The 18,437-nt window shown below is 42.5% G+C and overlaps 1 protein-coding gene across 4 annotated transcripts in view; it reads right to left on the reverse strand.

Moving 5' to 3' along the window:
• The window catches only part of srgap3 (SLIT-ROBO Rho GTPase activating protein 3), a 160,454-nt gene that overhangs the window by 96,133 nt on the left and 45,884 nt on the right, over positions 1-18,437 (reverse strand). For all 4 annotated transcript variants that reach the window (XM_062997863.1, XM_062997861.1, XM_062997862.1 and 1 more), the window contains exon 3: positions 3,939-4,101. In XM_062997863.1, coding sequence (XP_062853933.1) covers positions 3,939-4,101 — 163 coding nt within the window. The remainder of the gene's footprint in view (positions 1-3,938; positions 4,102-18,437) is intronic.

An 18,437-nucleotide genomic window follows, 5' to 3' on the forward strand; every position in this document is an offset into this window, starting at 1 on the left:
GCTCAAATCTCAGCTCTGTTACTGCAACGTTTGGCTCGTCTGAGGGTGGGAATGGCGGAGGGGATTCCTCATGACTGATGCAATTATGACCTCTGCTATCTCGTCGATGGCGCCTGCACATAGACAGGGGATAATGGAGATCGGTGCATGACTCTCTGTGCGCGATACAGATCTTCATATGAAACCACCTTGTCCAGGTGAAAAGAAGCAGTCGGCTACTAAACGGGTGTTAGTCACGACCCTCCTCAGTCAGAAGTGGAGGTCAGAAGCAAAAGGTATCAGGTAATTGGATATGACTAGACTGGGGGGGGGGCTTTGTGAATGAGCTTTTACAGATATTTAATTGAAACCACCACAGAAATTAATATTTAATATTTCCCCTTAGAAACTTTATTGATTTTTACAAAATATAAGCTCATTAATAATTTGATGCCTGCAACATATTTGAGTTAATTTTAGACAGGGATAATATAAGGCTGTGATGTGTGTGGAATGATCAAAAACATTTGTTTGGAACTTCCACAGCTAGTCCAATATTGATTAGGTATGAAAGCAGCATTTCAGTCATTTACAAACAAGGATGGGTCAAGATTCACCACAAAACAATGCATGAGCCAATTGTGCAGAAGTTTATAAACATTGTTTTTACTGTTTATTTTTGGAAATTGAATATTTTCACCGTCAACGGTCCATAACATTATTAAAAGATTTAGAGAATTCAAAGAAATCTTGGTGTAAGTTCAAAAACCATTATAAAATGCCCGTACTTCGGTGGATTCGCACATAAGGCCGGATATCATGCACAAAGAGACACGCAACGATCTCCATACTTCTCCGTCCTGGTTTTGAAGACCCCACCCACTTATTAGTCCGATATTTCCCACCCAGCAGACTGATGGCCAATTTTGTCAGATGCAGGCACTTACAATTGTGCCTGCTAGAGGGCACCCAGTCAACCGGTATTGTATCCATTTTTATGGCAATGTTGGATCAGCCTTTAGTTAGCCAGTTTGGGGCAAATGTGAAGGAATCACAGTACTGTAAAACAACATAGACGAAGAGAGGAGACGTAAATCACCTCACAGACATTGACTGAAAAATCGAGTCAATGAATCAATCACCTGACAACCCATGCTGGTGTCCGGCACCTACTTCCCCAGCTTTACCGCCCTCCAAGCTAATTTCCTCCAAGCTAATGACCTATTTTACTAGGCAGAATAAATCCCCCGGTATGAGCACGACTGGAACACATTTCTTCATATTTCATAGAATCCAGATGCCACCAGTCCTTCAGGGCTTCCAGTAGCACAGAACTGGTTCGTGCCGTCTCATGTGTATGTTGACTGAGATTGAGCAGAGCAGAGCACACACCTAAAGGAAACCCAGCCAGGTGTAAACTCGTCGCTGCTGTTTGGTTAAGACCTCAGGAATTTGGGATATGTGCTGACAACCTCTAACCGAGCTGTACCCCTGAGCTATCGAGCACCCACCTCTGTAGCACCCTCAATCTGAGCATGAAAGCTGGATGGTAAGCTGAAGGCAGATGTATATGAGGTGGCATGCTCCGGTACCGTGTTAACACACGCACGATAATTAAACTCTACAACAGGCCTGTGGTCAGAAGTTCAATAAATCTTGAAAGTAGAAGCATGCCGGTTCTTGCAGGAACCGTTCTGTGTGATAAATCTCATCTTTTTAAAAGTATATGAGTCATTTTGGAGAGAAAAAGCTTCATACTGGTCATGACATGTTCAGTCATTTTTAAGTGAGGTGAAGTGTTTTCTGCTCATTGAATTCATAAGTAGGAATTCTGTTCTGCACATGAGGGGTTCACATCGTCACATTGAAAAGATCTGAGCAGAAAAATGGACCGGAGAACTAAATCATGAAAGAAGTACAGTGGTACCTTAAAAGGTGTTGAGTTTCAAGGTATTTTTTCCATTAGGATGCATGTTAATGCATTCCATGGTCCTGTGGAACAGCGTATATTTTAAGCTAATGTAAAATAATGGGGTTGTAATGTGACTTATAGACCGCTGAAGTCGTGTCGTCATTTTGTAGTCCACACCATGTTGTTATGCCCATATTTGGTAACCCGGGTCTAAGAGAAATTTTGAATGGGAAAAATTATTTCGAAAATTGCCTCTCTCGCATCCTGTAGTCATGGAGATTCATCTGTCTATTATCACTGGATCCTCTGAATTATGAAGTCGTTAAAGAGTCAAAATATGAATATTGCTACATGTAAGCTAATGCTACTGCACACTGAATTGACGTCACTAGACTGATAGCCTCTTAAATAACCGCACGAAGCAGCGCGATTCACCAGTGTAACAGTGGAGTGATATTCACAAGTTTTACTTTATATTTTAAGTAGCTAGCTACATTAAAGTAGAAAGCAAGGACGGTTGGGTGTTACGCCTTTGGTTGCAGTCACCAAACTGGAGGTATTGCGGGCTGCTCATTGTAGTTCAGTGACATCTAATTAATGCACAGTAGCATTAGCTTTCGTGTAGCATTATTAGTATTACGACTCTTTAACAACCTCGTAATTCAGAGGATCCAGTGATGTACAGGAGAAAATGTACACAGGACAAAACGTACAGGGTTCTGAACATGTTTATTTAGCACAGGATGCGTTAGAGCCGATTTTTTTGAAAACCCCATTTATTTTTGCCATAGGAAATCGGGCTTAGACCCGGGTCTCCAAATATGGGCATAACGAGGACTACAGAATGACGTACGACTTCAGTGGTCTGTTGGGTCTGTTCGAAAACCTAGTGAGCCACCCTGCTGTCTTACTGCCTACATAGGCAGATGCATGCCATCGACTTATTTACATTTACATTGACAGTTCTGGCATTTAGCAGACGCTTTTATCAAAAGCGACTTACAGTACTGGGACGGTATACAGTCTAAGCAATTGAGGGTTAAGGGCCTTGCTTAAGGGCCCAACAGTGGAAACCTGGCAGTGGTGGGGCTTACACCAGCGACCTTCTGATTATTACTTCAGTACCTCAACCACTAGGCTACAACCTCCTTATAAGTCAGGTTATTCGAACGCACTACTTAGACAGCGATTCCATCAGTTTTCGCTTACTAAGCTAACACAGTTAGCCTCATGCCATTCAAACCAATGGGATGAGGTGGCACAACGCACTGGCATGTCAACTAACATTCATAAAAATCAATGATTATTTATTTAGTTCGAAAATAACTCAGTTTGTTGCTCCGCATCTGTCCGCCATATTTTTTTTTTTGTGAGAAAAGTTGTGCCGCACTGAATGCTGGGATTGCCTTCACCGCTAAGGCAGTATCGGATGCTCCCTCGTTATTCTGTTAAAATACCGTTCAGATTTAAGGTGCCTTAGTAAGCAGCACTTTAAGGTAGCTAAGAATTCGAACAGCCTCCTTCTCGGGAGTGCGCCTAGAATGACGTAAAATGATGTAGGTTTTTAAACACACCCATTGTGTTAAAACAAGCGAGGAATGTCATTAGTGGAGAGAACTTATGAGGAGTAACAATTAAGAGAGGTTTAGTGTTTCTATGTCGTTCTTTTAATACATTAAGTCACATTAAGCTTTAAAAAATAAAGCTTAAAATTTCTCAGAACCTCGAGCTATAACACAAGTTTAAAAGTGAAACAGGAGAAAAATCCAGATAAACGCAGATACATGTGGAGCTTCCAGAGTGAATTTGATGGTTATTCCACACTAATGCAGATTTGTCTCATGGTCACACTTTGATGACGTTTTACCACATGTTTTTAAGTGTCTGTTCATTGTTGATTTGAAATTAAAGAAAAGCTGAAGGGTACAAATTTCTTGACAAAGGGCACTCAAGATTTTCAAGAGTTCAGGGGATGTCGAGTTATAAGGTACCACTGTATAAACATTGCATTTGTGCCTGATAGAAGGAAAAGAAAGTGAACGCTGACCTTTTTAAAGAGGCGAAGAACATCCTCGCTGACCTGCGCCAGGCGGACGATGACGTTGTTGATGTAGATGTCGTTGAGCGTGGCGTGGTCTCTGCTTTCTCTGCGGGTTTGGTTCAGAACCATGTACCAGCAGTTCACTGAAGAGAGGAGGTGCTGGTCTTTTCTAAACCAAAAACAAAACAAGCAACACAGATTTTAATGACCAGAAAACACTGGACAAACTATTCATCTAGCCTCCTCTGGAGACGTGTCCAGACCTGCATATTTTTCCTGGCTTTTAATCAAATATAGTAATGAATTAAAGTATTTATCATGAGGGCGCTTGGGTGGTGCAGTGATCTATTACACAATGTAAAATGTAAAAAAGTCTTGTAAAAACTAAAACTGGATTAGATACAGCATGACATGCCCCAGTTCCAAATTCCCAGGAATTCACAAATCAAACACACTTGACCGAGATCTAATCCTGCAAAAAGAAACAAAGGACACCAATGATCCGTTTTTAGCCAAACTTGTGTCCTGGTTTAAAAAGCAATTGAGCGCAGCAGGTTATCACACTGGTTAAACAGAGATCTGGGAAAGTCGCACTATATTGTTATGGAAACGAAAAAAAAATAAAAAAAAAATAAAATAAAATAAAAAAAATAAAAAAGGCACCAAGTCAGGTGTGTGTGAATATATAATATATTTACAGTGGGGGAAATAAGTATTTGATCCCCTGCTGATTTTGTAAGTTTATCCCCTTACAAAGACTTGAACAATCTATAATTTTTATGGAAGGTTTATTGAGATCATTGACAAGCTCCTCCCGTGTAATTCTGGACTGACCTCACCTTTCTCAGAATCATTCTTACCCCACCAGGTGAGATCTTGCATGGAGCTCCAGAGTGAGGGTGATTGACTGTAATCTTGTATTTCTTCCATTTTCGAATGATCGCACCAACAGTGGTCTCTTTCTCACCAAGCTTCTTGCTGATGGTCTTGTAGCCCATTCCAGCCTTGTGCAGGTCTACAATCTTGTCCCTGACGTCCTTTGATAGCTCTTTGGTCTTGCCCATGGTGGTCGAGAGATTTGAACAGAAGAAACTGATTCTGTGACAGGAGTCTTTTATACAGGGACAGGACTAATTTGTGTGCATCATGGGCACATAACCGGTCTGTGGGGGTCAGAATTCTTGCTGGTTGGTAGGGGATCAAATACTTATTTCCTTTAATTAAATACAAATTAATTTTTAACTTTAACTTTTATTTAATGTTTTTTTTCTGGATTTTTTGTTGATATTCTGTCTCTCTCTGTTAAAATAAACCTTCCATAAAAATTATAGACTGTTCAAGTCTTTGTAAGGGGGTAAACTTACAAAATCAGCAGGGGATCAAATACTTATTTCCCCCACTGTAAGTGGAACCTTTATTTAACAAACTAAAAGGGGGGAGCACTGGTCCGTAAAATGTTTTTTTCCAGGAGGTGCGAAAATATACAAAAACAGAGCACTAAGGTCCATGCACATATTACATGAACATAAACAGTAACATATACAACATAAATAGATATGTAAAACCTGTAAATAAATATTAAAATTGGTGTACTGTACTACTGGGGAGAAATTTATTTTACCTTCTGTGGTGGAGATGTTTTGTTTTTGCCTTGATTGTATAGTGAGGAGTCTAAAGCACTGCTGGTTGTTACTGGAGCAGTTCTGGTACACAACCAAGCACTAAAACTTGCAGAAATTCAGCATAAAACACAGAGAAAAGGGCGAGAACAAAGCGAGCCTCCCAACAAAATAAACTCATGTAAACAGAGAGACGTGCGCTAGTGAAAAATTGCTGAACTACTTTTGACCTCATTTTGGTACGCTTCTCGCAGGAATTTCTATATTAATTAGACCAGACATTCGGTTAAATGTCTGTTAAATCCAAAATCTGTTAAATGGAGGTCCGTTAAATCGAGGTTACACTATATATATATACATACATACACATACTGTATATCGCGATTTCTTTAAGACTGCAAGGGAAGCTCAGCTTTTTTAAAATGTCAAAAATTAAATGGTCAAATATGTACAGTAGTGTTAACATTTCATTGACTACAAATGCATTAGAACACGTTCATCTCGAAGACGAGTTCGTTCAGAATCAGCTACTTATCACAAATCGACTGACTCGATTTTGTTAACTCCCGGAGCGTCAATGCATTTGCCCGTAGAAGCTGAGCGTCTATTCACTTCTATGGGGCTGCATGGAACGGTTTTTTTCATTGCTTCGAAACTCGCCGGTCATTGGATAAATGCCACGATTTTGTCCTGCCCCCGGACGCTGAGCGTCTCTGGGGGTGAATGGAGCTTTGGGCGGGTCTGGGCGCAGAGCTTCTGCAAGATGATTGGAGGATCAGTCGAAAGGCTGAATCCCGTTTTGATTGACAGCTATTTGCTGGTCATTGAGAGGACACTGGTCAAGTCCCTGGAAAAGACGCCTACTTGGTACGATAGGATCACAGGCCATTTTTTTGAAAAGGAACGAAGGGCAGAATTTCTGTATAAATAAATTGACAAATTTTATGATGTAAGCTGACAATGAGCTTCCCCTCTTTGAAAGATATATATATATGTGTGTGTGTGTGTATAGAATTTAGCTAACAATAATACTAACATGCTAATCTAAATAGACTTTCTGGTGTCCTGCCATAATCCCAAATCCCCCTTAAATTGTAAAGTGCATTTTGATGTTTATTTCTGAACTACATTTTTATCACTTAAATGCACTTCAATCCGAGATTCCATTAGTGTTCTCAGCACGACAGATTTTTTACAGCCCTGAAGCCCAGCATCAGCACCATCACCATCAGACAATTAACACAGCTAAGTGCTTATTGTTCAGCTGCTGTTATAACAAAGCAACAGCAGCATCTGGCAACGTAACATCAGAATGAATAACACCAGGACACACAGTGAAAGTGCAGCGGCCAGAAGAGTGACTTACTAAAGCCTGTCTGGTGTCTGTCTGTCTGTCTAGTGTCTGTCTAGTGTCACTCTAATGTCTGTCTAGTGTCCATGTCTGTCTGTCTAGTGGCTGCCTAGTGTCCATGTCTGTCTAGTGTCTGTCTGTCTAGTGTTTATCTGTCTAGTGTCTATCTGTCTGTCTAGTGTCCATCTGTCTGTCTATTGTCTAGTGTCTGTCTATTGTGTCAGCCTGACCGTCTAGTGCAGGGGTGCCCAAATAATTCCTTATAAGGGGCCAAAATTTAATCTCTGTGAAGGGCCACGGGCCAAAACTTAAAGGTTATGTTGTTTTAATTAGGGCTGGGCGATTGAAAAAAAGACTTTTTTTTTTGCATTTTAATTTAAAAGACTACAGAAGTGTAAAAATAGTTACATGCTGCCAACTGTTTTAAATGTTCGTTTATCCAATGCCACTGCCTCACACACTCCATGATTAACAGCCTCACTCGTGTCATCATACATTACTTGATGTCTGCTGACAGGAGCTCCACAGCGCCCCCCTCTCCTGTCTCATGTAAAATTGTGGTCAGCTAATGAATTGCAGCTAGCGTTATCGGCAGTTAAACACCTGTTGAAAGAAATTCCCAGCTACTGACAAAAGTATGCACTACTTTGATCTAAGCGAGGCGGGCCAAAAGAAAGAGGCGGCGGGCCAAGTTTGGCCCGCGGGCCCCAAATTGGGCAGCCCTGGTCTAGTGTGTCTGTTAAGTGTCTGTCTAAAGTTGGTGTCTGTCTAGTGTCTGTCTAGAGTCCATGTCTGTCTGTCTAGTGTCTGTCTGCCTAGTGTCTATCTGTATGTCTGTCTGTCTGTCTGTCTGTCGTGTCTGATGTCTGTCTGTCCAGTGTCTGTCTAGTGTGTCTGTCTAGTGTTCGTGTCTGTCTAGTGTCAGTGTCTGCCTGTCCAGAGTGTCTGTCTAGTGTCCGTGTCTGTCTGTCTAGTGTCCATCTGTCTGTCTGTCTAGTGTCTGTCTGTCTGTCTAGTGTCTGATGTCTGTCTGTCTGTCTAGTGTCTGTCTAGTGTCCATGTCTGTCTAGTGTCTGTCTGTCTAGTGTCTAGTCTGTTTAGTCTGTCTAGTGTCTAGTCTGTCTAGTGTCCATCTGTCTGTCTGTCTAGTGTCTGATGTCTGTCTGTCTGGTGTCTGTGTGTCGAGTGTGTCTGTCTGTCTAGTGTCTGTCTGTCTGGTGTCTGTGTGTCGAGTGTGTCTGTCTGTCTAGTGTCTGTCTAGTGTCCATGTCTGTCTGTCTAGTGTCTATCCAGTGTCTGTCTAATGTCTGCCTGTCTAGTGTCTGCCTGTCTAGTCTGTCTAGTGTCCGTGTCTGTCTGTCTAGTGTCTGTGTCTGTCTGTGTAGTGTCTGTGTAGTGTCTGTCTAGTGTATGTCTAGTGTATGTCTAGTGTATGTCTGAATGCTTGTCTAGTGTCAATCTGTCTATATAATTCTATCTGTCAGTCTTGTGGCTCTCTAGTGCCTGTGTCTGTCTGTCTGTCTGGCTAAAGTCTATCTGTCTGTCTAGTGTCTGTCAATGTCCGTGTCTATCTGTCTGTCTAGTGTCTGTCTAGCTGTCTAGCGTATCTGTCTGTCCAGTGTCTGTCTGTCTGCCTATTGTCCGTGTCTGCCGATTGTCCGTGTCTGTCTAGTGTGCCTGTTAAGTGTCTGTCTAGTGTCCGTGTCTGCCTGTGTAGTCTGTCTAGTGTCCGTGTCTGTCTGTCTAGTATCTGTCTAGTGTCTATCTGTCTGTCTAGTGTCTGTCTGTCGTGTCCGTGTCTGTCTGTCTAGTGTCTGTCTGTCTAGTGTCTGTCTGTCTAGTGTAATAATGTACATCTGTACATTACTAGCTCAACCTGTATGTATTAAGCAGATTGGTGCTAGTGTATGGAAGTAAATGTGTATATTTGTATTTAATGTACTGCAACTGTGAGGGACTATGCACCTAAGATTATGCACTTTTGTTAATGTGACGTGACAATAAAAGTGATTTGATTTTATTTGATTTGAATATTTTCAGATTTGGATTAGTAGTACACAATGCCAAATCGATCTGGTTGGTAGCAAAGAACTGGATCAAAACTGGTCAGCATCTACAGTGTGCATATGGGGATGGGATATGGGAAATGTGTAAGGAATTGTGTGTGTGTGTTCCCACTAATCCTAAACATATAAATGACAAAACTGCACCAGGAGTCAAACAATCATATAATCACAGACATCCTTTTAACAACTTCTGCTAATCCAGTCTCCAGCAGCTTTCCCCATGCTTATCTTTTAAACGAGACACAAAGAGAAATTATTCAACTGTACTAATTTACCAGTTGCCAATTATACACCTGTATCTACAAATACAGTTTCCAGCTGCAGACAGTCTAGACAGATTTAAAGACAAGAGGACAGATAAAGAAATATGATTGAGAGATAAAGAAAACTACAACCAATCACCCTTGGTTTGAGACTGTTCTAGCAAATGCTTGAAAAAGAAACACATCCTCCAACCGCCGTCATTAAAGGAACTGAATTATTAAACCCCAGCGCACACACTTGGCACTCGGTCAAATAACCTGGCAGCATGTGAATGAAGGTTGAGGACGGGAGGCAGATGCCTGAATGAAAAAAGGGAAAGATGTGCTGCAGTGATTTAGGTTCAGTCTGCAGAGCAACTAAAGCTGATCAATCTGAACAGCAAGCTAAGCTGCTACGGTGATTTGGATTGAATCTGGCGAGCAAACAGGGCTGCATTGGATGGGATTCACACTGCAGAGAAAGCAGTAATGCAGTGGTGTGGGGTTACACTGAAGATCACAGAATGCTGCAGTGGTTTGGGTACAGACTGCATGCCGGACAACCTGCTGCAGCAGCTTGGGTTCATGCTGCAGATCAAACGATCATGCAGTGGTTTGGATTTATACTGTAGACACAACAATGCTGCAGCAGTGATTTACGTCCATACTGCAGGCCGAACAGTGCTTCAGTGGTTCCAATTTATACTGCAGACCAACAATGTAGCAATGTAGACCCAACATCGCTGCAGTAATCCAGTGATCCAGTGAGTTGGGTTTACACTGCAGCTCCCAAATAATTTGGGGTATGCAGAAAAAAGAATTTCATTGTACTGTACACGTGTATATATACACTATATTGCCAAAAGTATTCACTCATCTGCCTTCACACGCATATGAACTTGAGTGACATCCCATTCTTAATCCATAGCATTTAATATGATGTCGGCCCACCCTTTGCAGCGATAACAGCTTCAACTCTTCTGGGAAGGCTTTCCACAAGGTTTAGGAGTGTGTTTATGGGAATTTTTGACCATTCTTCAGAAGCGCATTTGTGAGGTTGGACGAGAAGGCCTGGCTCACAGTCTCCGCTCTAATTCGTCCCAAAGGTGTTCTATCGAGTTGAGGTCAGGACTCTGTGCAGGCCAGTCAAGTTCTTCCACACCAAACTCGCTCATCCATGTCTTTATGGACCTTGCTTTGTGCACTGGTGCGCAGTCATGTTAGAACAGGAAGGGGCCATCCCCAAACTGTCCCCACAGAGTTGGGAGCATGAAATTGTCCAAAATCTCTTGGTATGCTGAAGCATAAAGAGTTCCTTTCCCTGGAACTAAGGGGCTAAGCCCAACTCCTGAAAAACAACCCCACACCATAATCCCCCCTTTACCAAACTTTACACTTGGCACAATGCAGTCAGACTCGTCCATCGGATTGCCAGATGGAGAAGTGTGATTCATTTCTCCAGAGTCCAGTGGCGGCATGTTTTACACCACTGCATCCGATGCTTTGCATTGCGCTTGGTGCTGTAAGGCTTGGATGCAGCTACTTGGCCATGGAAACCCATTCCATGAAGCTCTCTACACGCTGTTCTTGAGCTAATCTGAAGGCCACATGAAGTTTGGAGGTCTGTAGCAATTAATTTTACGTGGCTACTACTTCGTGGCTGAGTTGCTGTCGTTCCCATTGCTTCCACTTTGCTATAATACCACTGACAGTTGACTGTAGTATATTTAGTAGCAAGGAAATTTCACGACTGGACTTGTTGCACAGGTGGCATCCTATCACAGTACCACACTGGAATTCACTGAACTTGTAGACGCAGTCTGCAGGCCTAGGTGCTTGGTTTTATACACCTGTGGCCATGGAAGTGATTGGAACACCTGAATTCAATGATTTGGATGGGTGAGTGAATACTTTTGGCAATATAGTGTATGACAAATACATTGTTGTTCTTACTATTCTTTTTATTTCTTTAACTTCTACCAACATGACTTTACCACAGAGTACAAAAGAGCTCTATAAAGTCATGGACTGACTTGCAGAGGAACTCCAGTAGGCTGCACAAAGCCCTGACCTTAACCGCACTGAACACCTTTAAGATTAGTACTACTTTAGAGACCTAGTACTTCTGGTCACAAGTGGCTATGGTTTATTTTATGGTCGAATTCCCAATCCTTTGTTGATAGGCCAAACACAAGGAGTAGCAGGAGTAAAAAAACACTCTAAGAGTAAAAGTTAAAAGGCAGAATGGGAGTTTGGCAGCTGCAGTAATCGTTTCCAAAGCCACAGAATCAGCTCGTGAAGCCTGGTGTAATGATATACAGGAGACAATGTGTGGGCAGCACATTCCTGAACAGCTGGTTTATACGTCCAAAATAACAGGTTTCGCTAGCAGGAGCGAGACGCTGTAATTGTGAAGCGATGCCTCTCATGGCATAACTGTAAAAATGGCAGCTAGGCAATGAAGAGTGGAGTGAAAGAACGGAAGTAAACACATATACTTCCAAACAGCACAGGGGGGTCACGCATGTGGGCGGTGATGTGCTGATGACGCTGTTCCGTAGTAAATCTTATTTATTTCATACTTATTTATTTTCATAATACATGATTATAAGCCCACTAACGATTCAGATTAGCCATGCAACTGCAATAATAATGATAGGATTAAAGTCAGGATTACAGACAGGATAAATTAAGGCATGGGCGGGACGGTGGCTTGGTGGGTAGCACTGTCGCCACACAGCAATGTCCTAGGTTCAATTTCAAGGTGGAACTGCCCGGGTTCTTTGTTTGGAAAAGACTGTCTGCATGTTCTCCCCGAGTCTGTGTGGGTTTTCTACGGGTGCTCTGGAACTGGAAATACCAAAATCCCCCTGGGTACGAGTGTGTGTGTCAATGGGTCTGTTCGAAAACCTAGTGAGCCCTCTACATAGGCAGCATCTTACGTCATCCTACACGTGCTCCCCAGAAGTAGGCTGTTCGAAATCCTAGATGCCTTAATATCCTCCCTAGTAAGGTATCCTAAAATTTAAACAGTATTTTGAGTGGAGAACGAGGGAGCATCAGAGGTTTCTTTAGCAGTGAAGGCAATCCCAACATCCAGTGCAGCACGACTTTTCTCACAAAAAAAAAAACCAAATATGCCGGACAATGTGAAGCAAAGAACCGACTTATTTTCAAATGTAAATAAATTATCATTGATTTTTACAACTGTATTTATTTGCAAGTTCGGGCTTGTCAGGGACAGTTTAACCATTTTCGGTACACGGAGGAAGATGTTATTGGACATGCTAGCGAGTTGTGCCACCTCATCGCATTGGTTTGAATGGAATGACGCTAACTGTGTTAGCTTAGTAAGCGAATCCCGATGTTATCGCGTTCGAATAACCTGACTTACCTAATGTGTGTATGCGTGTTTGCCCTGTGATGGACTGGCGACCTGTCTGGGGTATTTCTTGCATTTCACCCAGTGAGTCAGAACCACCACAACCCTTAACAGATCCGGTTAAATTAGACTCAGATTCGTTTTCCCTCTTGGTGTGACCCTTGAGAGAAGATGATCTCTGTCTGGTCCCAACCGAACGCTTGTGGTCTGACCTTAATCGGACCCAATTAGCACATCGTTATACGTTCTCAATACTTTCCTTCTTCTGCTGGGTCGTCGGAAAGTAGGACGACTTTGTAGATGTCTTGTAGAATGCACACTTGGCTGATGATTTGTTCTGGTTGGCTTAAAGTAACTCTAATGGTTGGAAGCTGGGGTTGGGGATGGGAATAATACAGGAGCAGAATCATCAATATATTCCTTCTAATCTTCTTCTTCTATTGCTGATTCAATCAAAACTGCACCCTGCTTCACATCCCTGTCTCTCAAACATGCACGAGATGTTGAATTCATTGGTTCAATAGCACTGGATGACGATTTCTTTAAAAGATATCCAATGTAGATTGGATTATATGTTTCTAGTTTTCAAGTTCATTTAAGTGCATAACAATCAATGGCAGCCTGAATTTGTCTCTCAACTTTTGAATATCTTTTGTAGTTTAAATCTGTATCCATAAAGTTTTAGTACACTTTCAAAATGCACAAACGCCTCTGTGTGGCTTTCATCGTATGTCAACAGATCATAACTAGAGGTGCATCTGTTATCTGTTTTTTTGTTTTTATTATTAATTTATGCATTTTGTCCCTTTTCCTCCCGATTTAGCATATCCAATTGGTCTTCCGCTGCTGGGGATCCCGATTGAGTTCGAGGAGGTTATATTTGCCTGCTCTACACCCCTTCTGACACGTGTACAGTGCCTCCACCCCTTTTTTTCCACCTCGTCACCTCTGAGCCTCGGTCTGCTAACCAGGGTCCTTGCACAGTGTTTAAAGACACCACCCACTTAGTCCGGCCTTTTCCCACCCAGCATACTCGGTGGCCAATTTTGTCTGCTGCAGGCACTGCCAATTGTGCCGGCTACATTAGAATCAGAATCAGAATCACTTTATTTCGCCAGGTATGTTACACATATGAGGAATTTGTTTTGGTGATACACTTAATAATACACATAATTGTACACATAATACACATGTATGACATGTAACATGTTTACAGTCCGTGTGCTATCTGGTCTGTTAAATAAGTGTTTAACCACGGGAGCAACTGTGGTTAAGAATTGTTACAGCTCTTGGAAAAAAGCTGTTAGCATGTCTGGTTGTGTTTGTTTTGACTGTCCTGAGTCTCCTGCCAGACAGAAGTGTTTGAAAAAGGTGATGTCCATGATGAGAGGGGTCTGCTGTAATTTTGCCGGCACGCTTCAGCACTCTGCTGTTATAGAGGTCCTGAAGTGTTGGCAGAATACATCCAATGATCCTCTCCGCTGTCCTGATTATACGTTGGAGTTTGGCTCGTTCTTGTGATGAGGTACCAAACCAGATGGTAAAAAAATGACGTGAGAGCCGCTCAGGTGGCGCAGCGGTAAAAAGACACGCTGCAACCAGAGCTGGATTCTGAGTACATCGTATCAAATCCAGCTCTGCCTTACCGGTTCGAGGCTGAGTGGCTGTATGAGCAACGAGAACCAGATTGTGGCTCTCTCTCTGTCAGAATGCGATTACGACCTCTGCCGGCTGATTAGAGGCGCCTGCACAGAGATGAGGAAGAGTGCCCTTAGGGTGTGTCTCTCCGCATGCAACGCTAGGTGGCACAACATTCATAAATGTGTGGGTGGCAAAAATGCATCCGGCTGCTGCCCATGTTTCGGAGGGGATATATGGGTTAGCTTCGATCTCCTCGGTCAGGGCAGGGTTCGGCAAAGACAGAGCGGAAGCACGATGCAAATTGAACAATTGGATGCACTAAAGGGGGAGAAAAAGGGGAAAAATTACAACAACAAAAAAATGACGTGAGGATGGACTCGATGTGCCCAGCTGACCAGTAACAGAGGTGTTCTGAATCCCAGAGCTGGTGTGCTAGCAGAATATCCCGCTGCTGCTACTTTTTTTTTTTTTACAGCTAAATTGCTATGTGTGGTGCCCAGGTGGCGCAGTGGGATATTCCGCTAGCACACCAGCACCGAGATTCTGAACTTCTCAGTTCGAAACACTGGCTGGGCACCATCTGGTGGGCATAAATGGCAGTGTCTGCAGAAGATACTAATTGGCCACTGTATCTGCTAGGATGGGACAACTGGACTATGTGTGGGTGTGTAAGGCTGTGTAAGGACCCTGAATGGCAGAAGAGACGCCTGTGCAGAATGCATGTGTCAGAAGAGGCGTGCTCTCCTCGGATGCAATCAGGTATCCCTCAGCAGCGGGAGACAAATTGACTGTGCTAAATCGGGAGGAAAATGGGGAGAAAATGCATAAAAAAACCATTGCTATGTGTGAACGTGTTCGAGGACGCTGATCGTCGTCTTACATACAGGACACAAACTATTTTACTGATTGTTACTATATCATGCTTGACATTTCGCAGGACTCTGTAGCGAAATCGACCTTTAGAAATATGGATGTCAGTATCAGGGCTGACTCTACTTTGAGCTATAAAACATTTGTTTTCTGGACTTTATTTTGGGTTTTTCCACCGACAGTGTCACAAGATGACAGCTTTTAAACAGTTTGACTGCATGAGCGCTATTTAAAAAAGAAAAAAAAAAAGTGAGAGCTGGAGGAAGTAGAAGTAAGATCAGTACTGATGCATTCCAGACTTCAGTTTTAAAGTCTGGTTTTGTTCTTGGTGTGAAAACCAGCCACCCTGTGTTTATCTCAGACCTATTCTGGTCTGTAGGTTCCTGTTACATGTAGCAGGTCTGGCAGTAATCAGAAGATCATTTAGCACCACGCACAGCAGACTGTACGGTATGACTTAAAACGTCTACTCAAGACACATAAAATGGAAAAAAAAATATTGTGGTTTGTTCTTAAGTGATCATGACTATTTTTTAACTTCAATGATACCCCACTTTTACGGAGGTTGAAAAAATCTGGCACAGGACGCACCAATGCTGACATCCCATCTCAGCTCTGCTACAGGCAAGCCTTTTTCCGTCTTAATGAAGTTGTGTCTAATTCCCTGATTGTAACTCTAGTCACCATATAAAAAGATAAAAGTTTTCATTAAAAGAAGTTGAAAATTTTTTTCTGTATGCTGACATATAGAATCCTTAGAAAAAAAGAAAAATGAAACTGGCCAAAATTGGTCGGTTATATCTAGAGATGGAACGATCGATCGGCTATAAATCGATATGGGCCGATTTTTAATCAAAATATGCTATCGGCGATCGGCGATATTTCCCAAATGTAGCCGATCCGATCGTGTGATATATAAAGACCATGTTAAGCTTAACAGCTCAGTGGATTGATCCAGACTTTGAGCTACAAAGTACCAACCATCACATCACCATTCATCAACCATCGTACAGAAACCATCGTGAAAGCTCTTCACGACCTAAAATAACGTAATTAACGTTGTGCATCATACATAGTTCAGGATCATCTGCTCTGACTGACAGAAAACTTTTAGCTCCACAGATGGAACGAGTCTGACTCTGTTACAGATCTGTGGTAATAGCAGTTTAATTAAGCTTTTTAATTGAGCTTTTTAATGTAAGAGAGTCACACAGAATGTTCTGTAGTAGCTGGTGTTTATTTAAAACCACGACATTAATTAATAACAGTAAACACGGAGAGATAACTGAGAAAAGAAACTTACGCTTCGCATAAAATGAATCGACTCATGAATCACTTATATCGATACTGTGAACAGAGCGTCTCTCTTAAAGGCACACACACGTCAATGCTTCTGTCGGCGGTTTATCTTCACTGTTCGTCCTATTTTTAAGGTTTTTTCAGACTGAACTGTATGAACAGACCCCCCCCCCCCCCCCCCTTCGACATCGGCTATCGGCCGATCGCTCTGAAAAGAAATCGGAGATCGAAATCGGCGTCAAAAATCCCGATCGGTACATCTGTAGTTATATGGGTTATATACCTGTATATATGAAAATCTTTCTTTGTATTTTAACAGTTGAATAACGGTTGAATACCGTAGCACAGTTAATACAACAGCTGTAGGCTTTAATAAGCAGTAAATCATATAATATTGTTCGCCGCTAAAAGATTACAACACTATATACTGTATGGTTTGTCAGGGCGCAGTTGTTGCTATAAAGCAGACAGTTAAGTGACGTTACTACCGGGCGAAAATACTTCAGTTTAATTGCTATACCAATGTTAGACCAACAACACCGAAGCAAACTGGAAGCATAGAAATATAAAGTCACTTTTCTACAACAGACCCGTGATCAACTTGTACAATCAGTGGAGTCGTACCTCAGTATAACGGTATAACTGTGCACTGTGCAATAATAAACATCGTATATATTGCACCAGTTTAACACGCACCGATTCCATTGTGGGCGGCACCGGTGGCTCAGTGGGTAGCACTGTCGCCTCACAGCAAGAAGGTCCTGGGTTCGATCCCCAGGCGGAGCGGTTGAAGTCCTTTCTGTGCGGAGTTTGCATGTTCTCCCCATGTCTGTGTGGGTTTCCTCCGGGAGCTCTGGTTTCCTCCCACAGTCCAAAAACATGCAGTCAGGTTAATTGGAGACACTGAATTGCCCTATAGGTGAATGGGTGGGTGCGTGTGTGTGTGTGTCTGCCCTGGGGTGGACTGGCACCCCGTCCAGGGTGTTACTGTGTGTCTGCGCCCATTGAAAAGATGGAACAGGCTCCAGCACCCCATTGCAACCCTAATTGGATAAGCGGTTAAGACAGCGAGTGAATGAGTAAGTGATTCCATCATATATTTTGTGGGGCTAAGCCAAGCTTATAGTATTTAAAACCTTCAATATATACACCGATCAGCCATAACAATAAAACCACCTCCTTGTTTTTACACTCACTGTCCATTTTATCAGCTCCACTTACCATATAGAAGCACTTTGTAGTTCTACAATTACTGACTGTAGTACATCTCTTTCTCTACATGCTTTGTTAGCCCCCTTTCACCCTGTTCTTCAATAGTCAGGACTCTCCCAGGACCACTGCAGAGTAGGTATTATTTGGGTGGTGGGTCATTCTTAGCACTGCAGTGACACTGACATGGTGGTGGTGTGTTAGTGTGTGTTGTGCTGGTATGAGTGGATAAGACACAGCAATGCTGATGGAGTTTTTAAACACCTCACTGTCACTGCTGGACTGAGAATAGTCCACTAACCAAAAATATCCAGCCAACAGCGCCCCGTGGGCAGCGTCCTGTGACCACTGATGAAGGTCTCAAAGATGACCAACTCAAACAGCAGCAATAGATGAGCGATCGTCTCTGACTTTAAATCTACAAGGTGGACCAACTAGGTAGGAGTGTCTAATAGAGTGGACAGTGAGTGGACACAATATTTAAAAACTCCAGCAGCGCTGCTGTGTCTGATCCACTCATACCAGCACAACTCTGTGGCGGTCCTGTGGGGGTCCTGACCATTGAAGAACAGGGTGAAAGCAGGCTAAAAAAGCATGTAGAGAAACAGATGGACTACAGTCAGTAATTGTAGAACTACAAAGTGCTTCTATATGGTAAGTGGAGCTGATAAAATGGACAGTGAGTGTAGAAATAAGGAGGTGGTCATAATGTTATGGCTGATCGGTGTACACGCTAAAATTAAAACTTTTGACGGTAAAATCAGCCACAGACATATAAAAAGTCCCAGTACTACAAAAAATAAAACATACCGTTATATACCATGAA

Source organism: Trichomycterus rosablanca, chromosome 6 (genome assembly GCF_030014385.1).
Source record: "Trichomycterus rosablanca isolate fTriRos1 chromosome 6, fTriRos1.hap1, whole genome shotgun sequence".
NCBI lineage: Eukaryota > Metazoa > Chordata > Actinopteri > Siluriformes > Trichomycteridae > Trichomycterus > Trichomycterus rosablanca.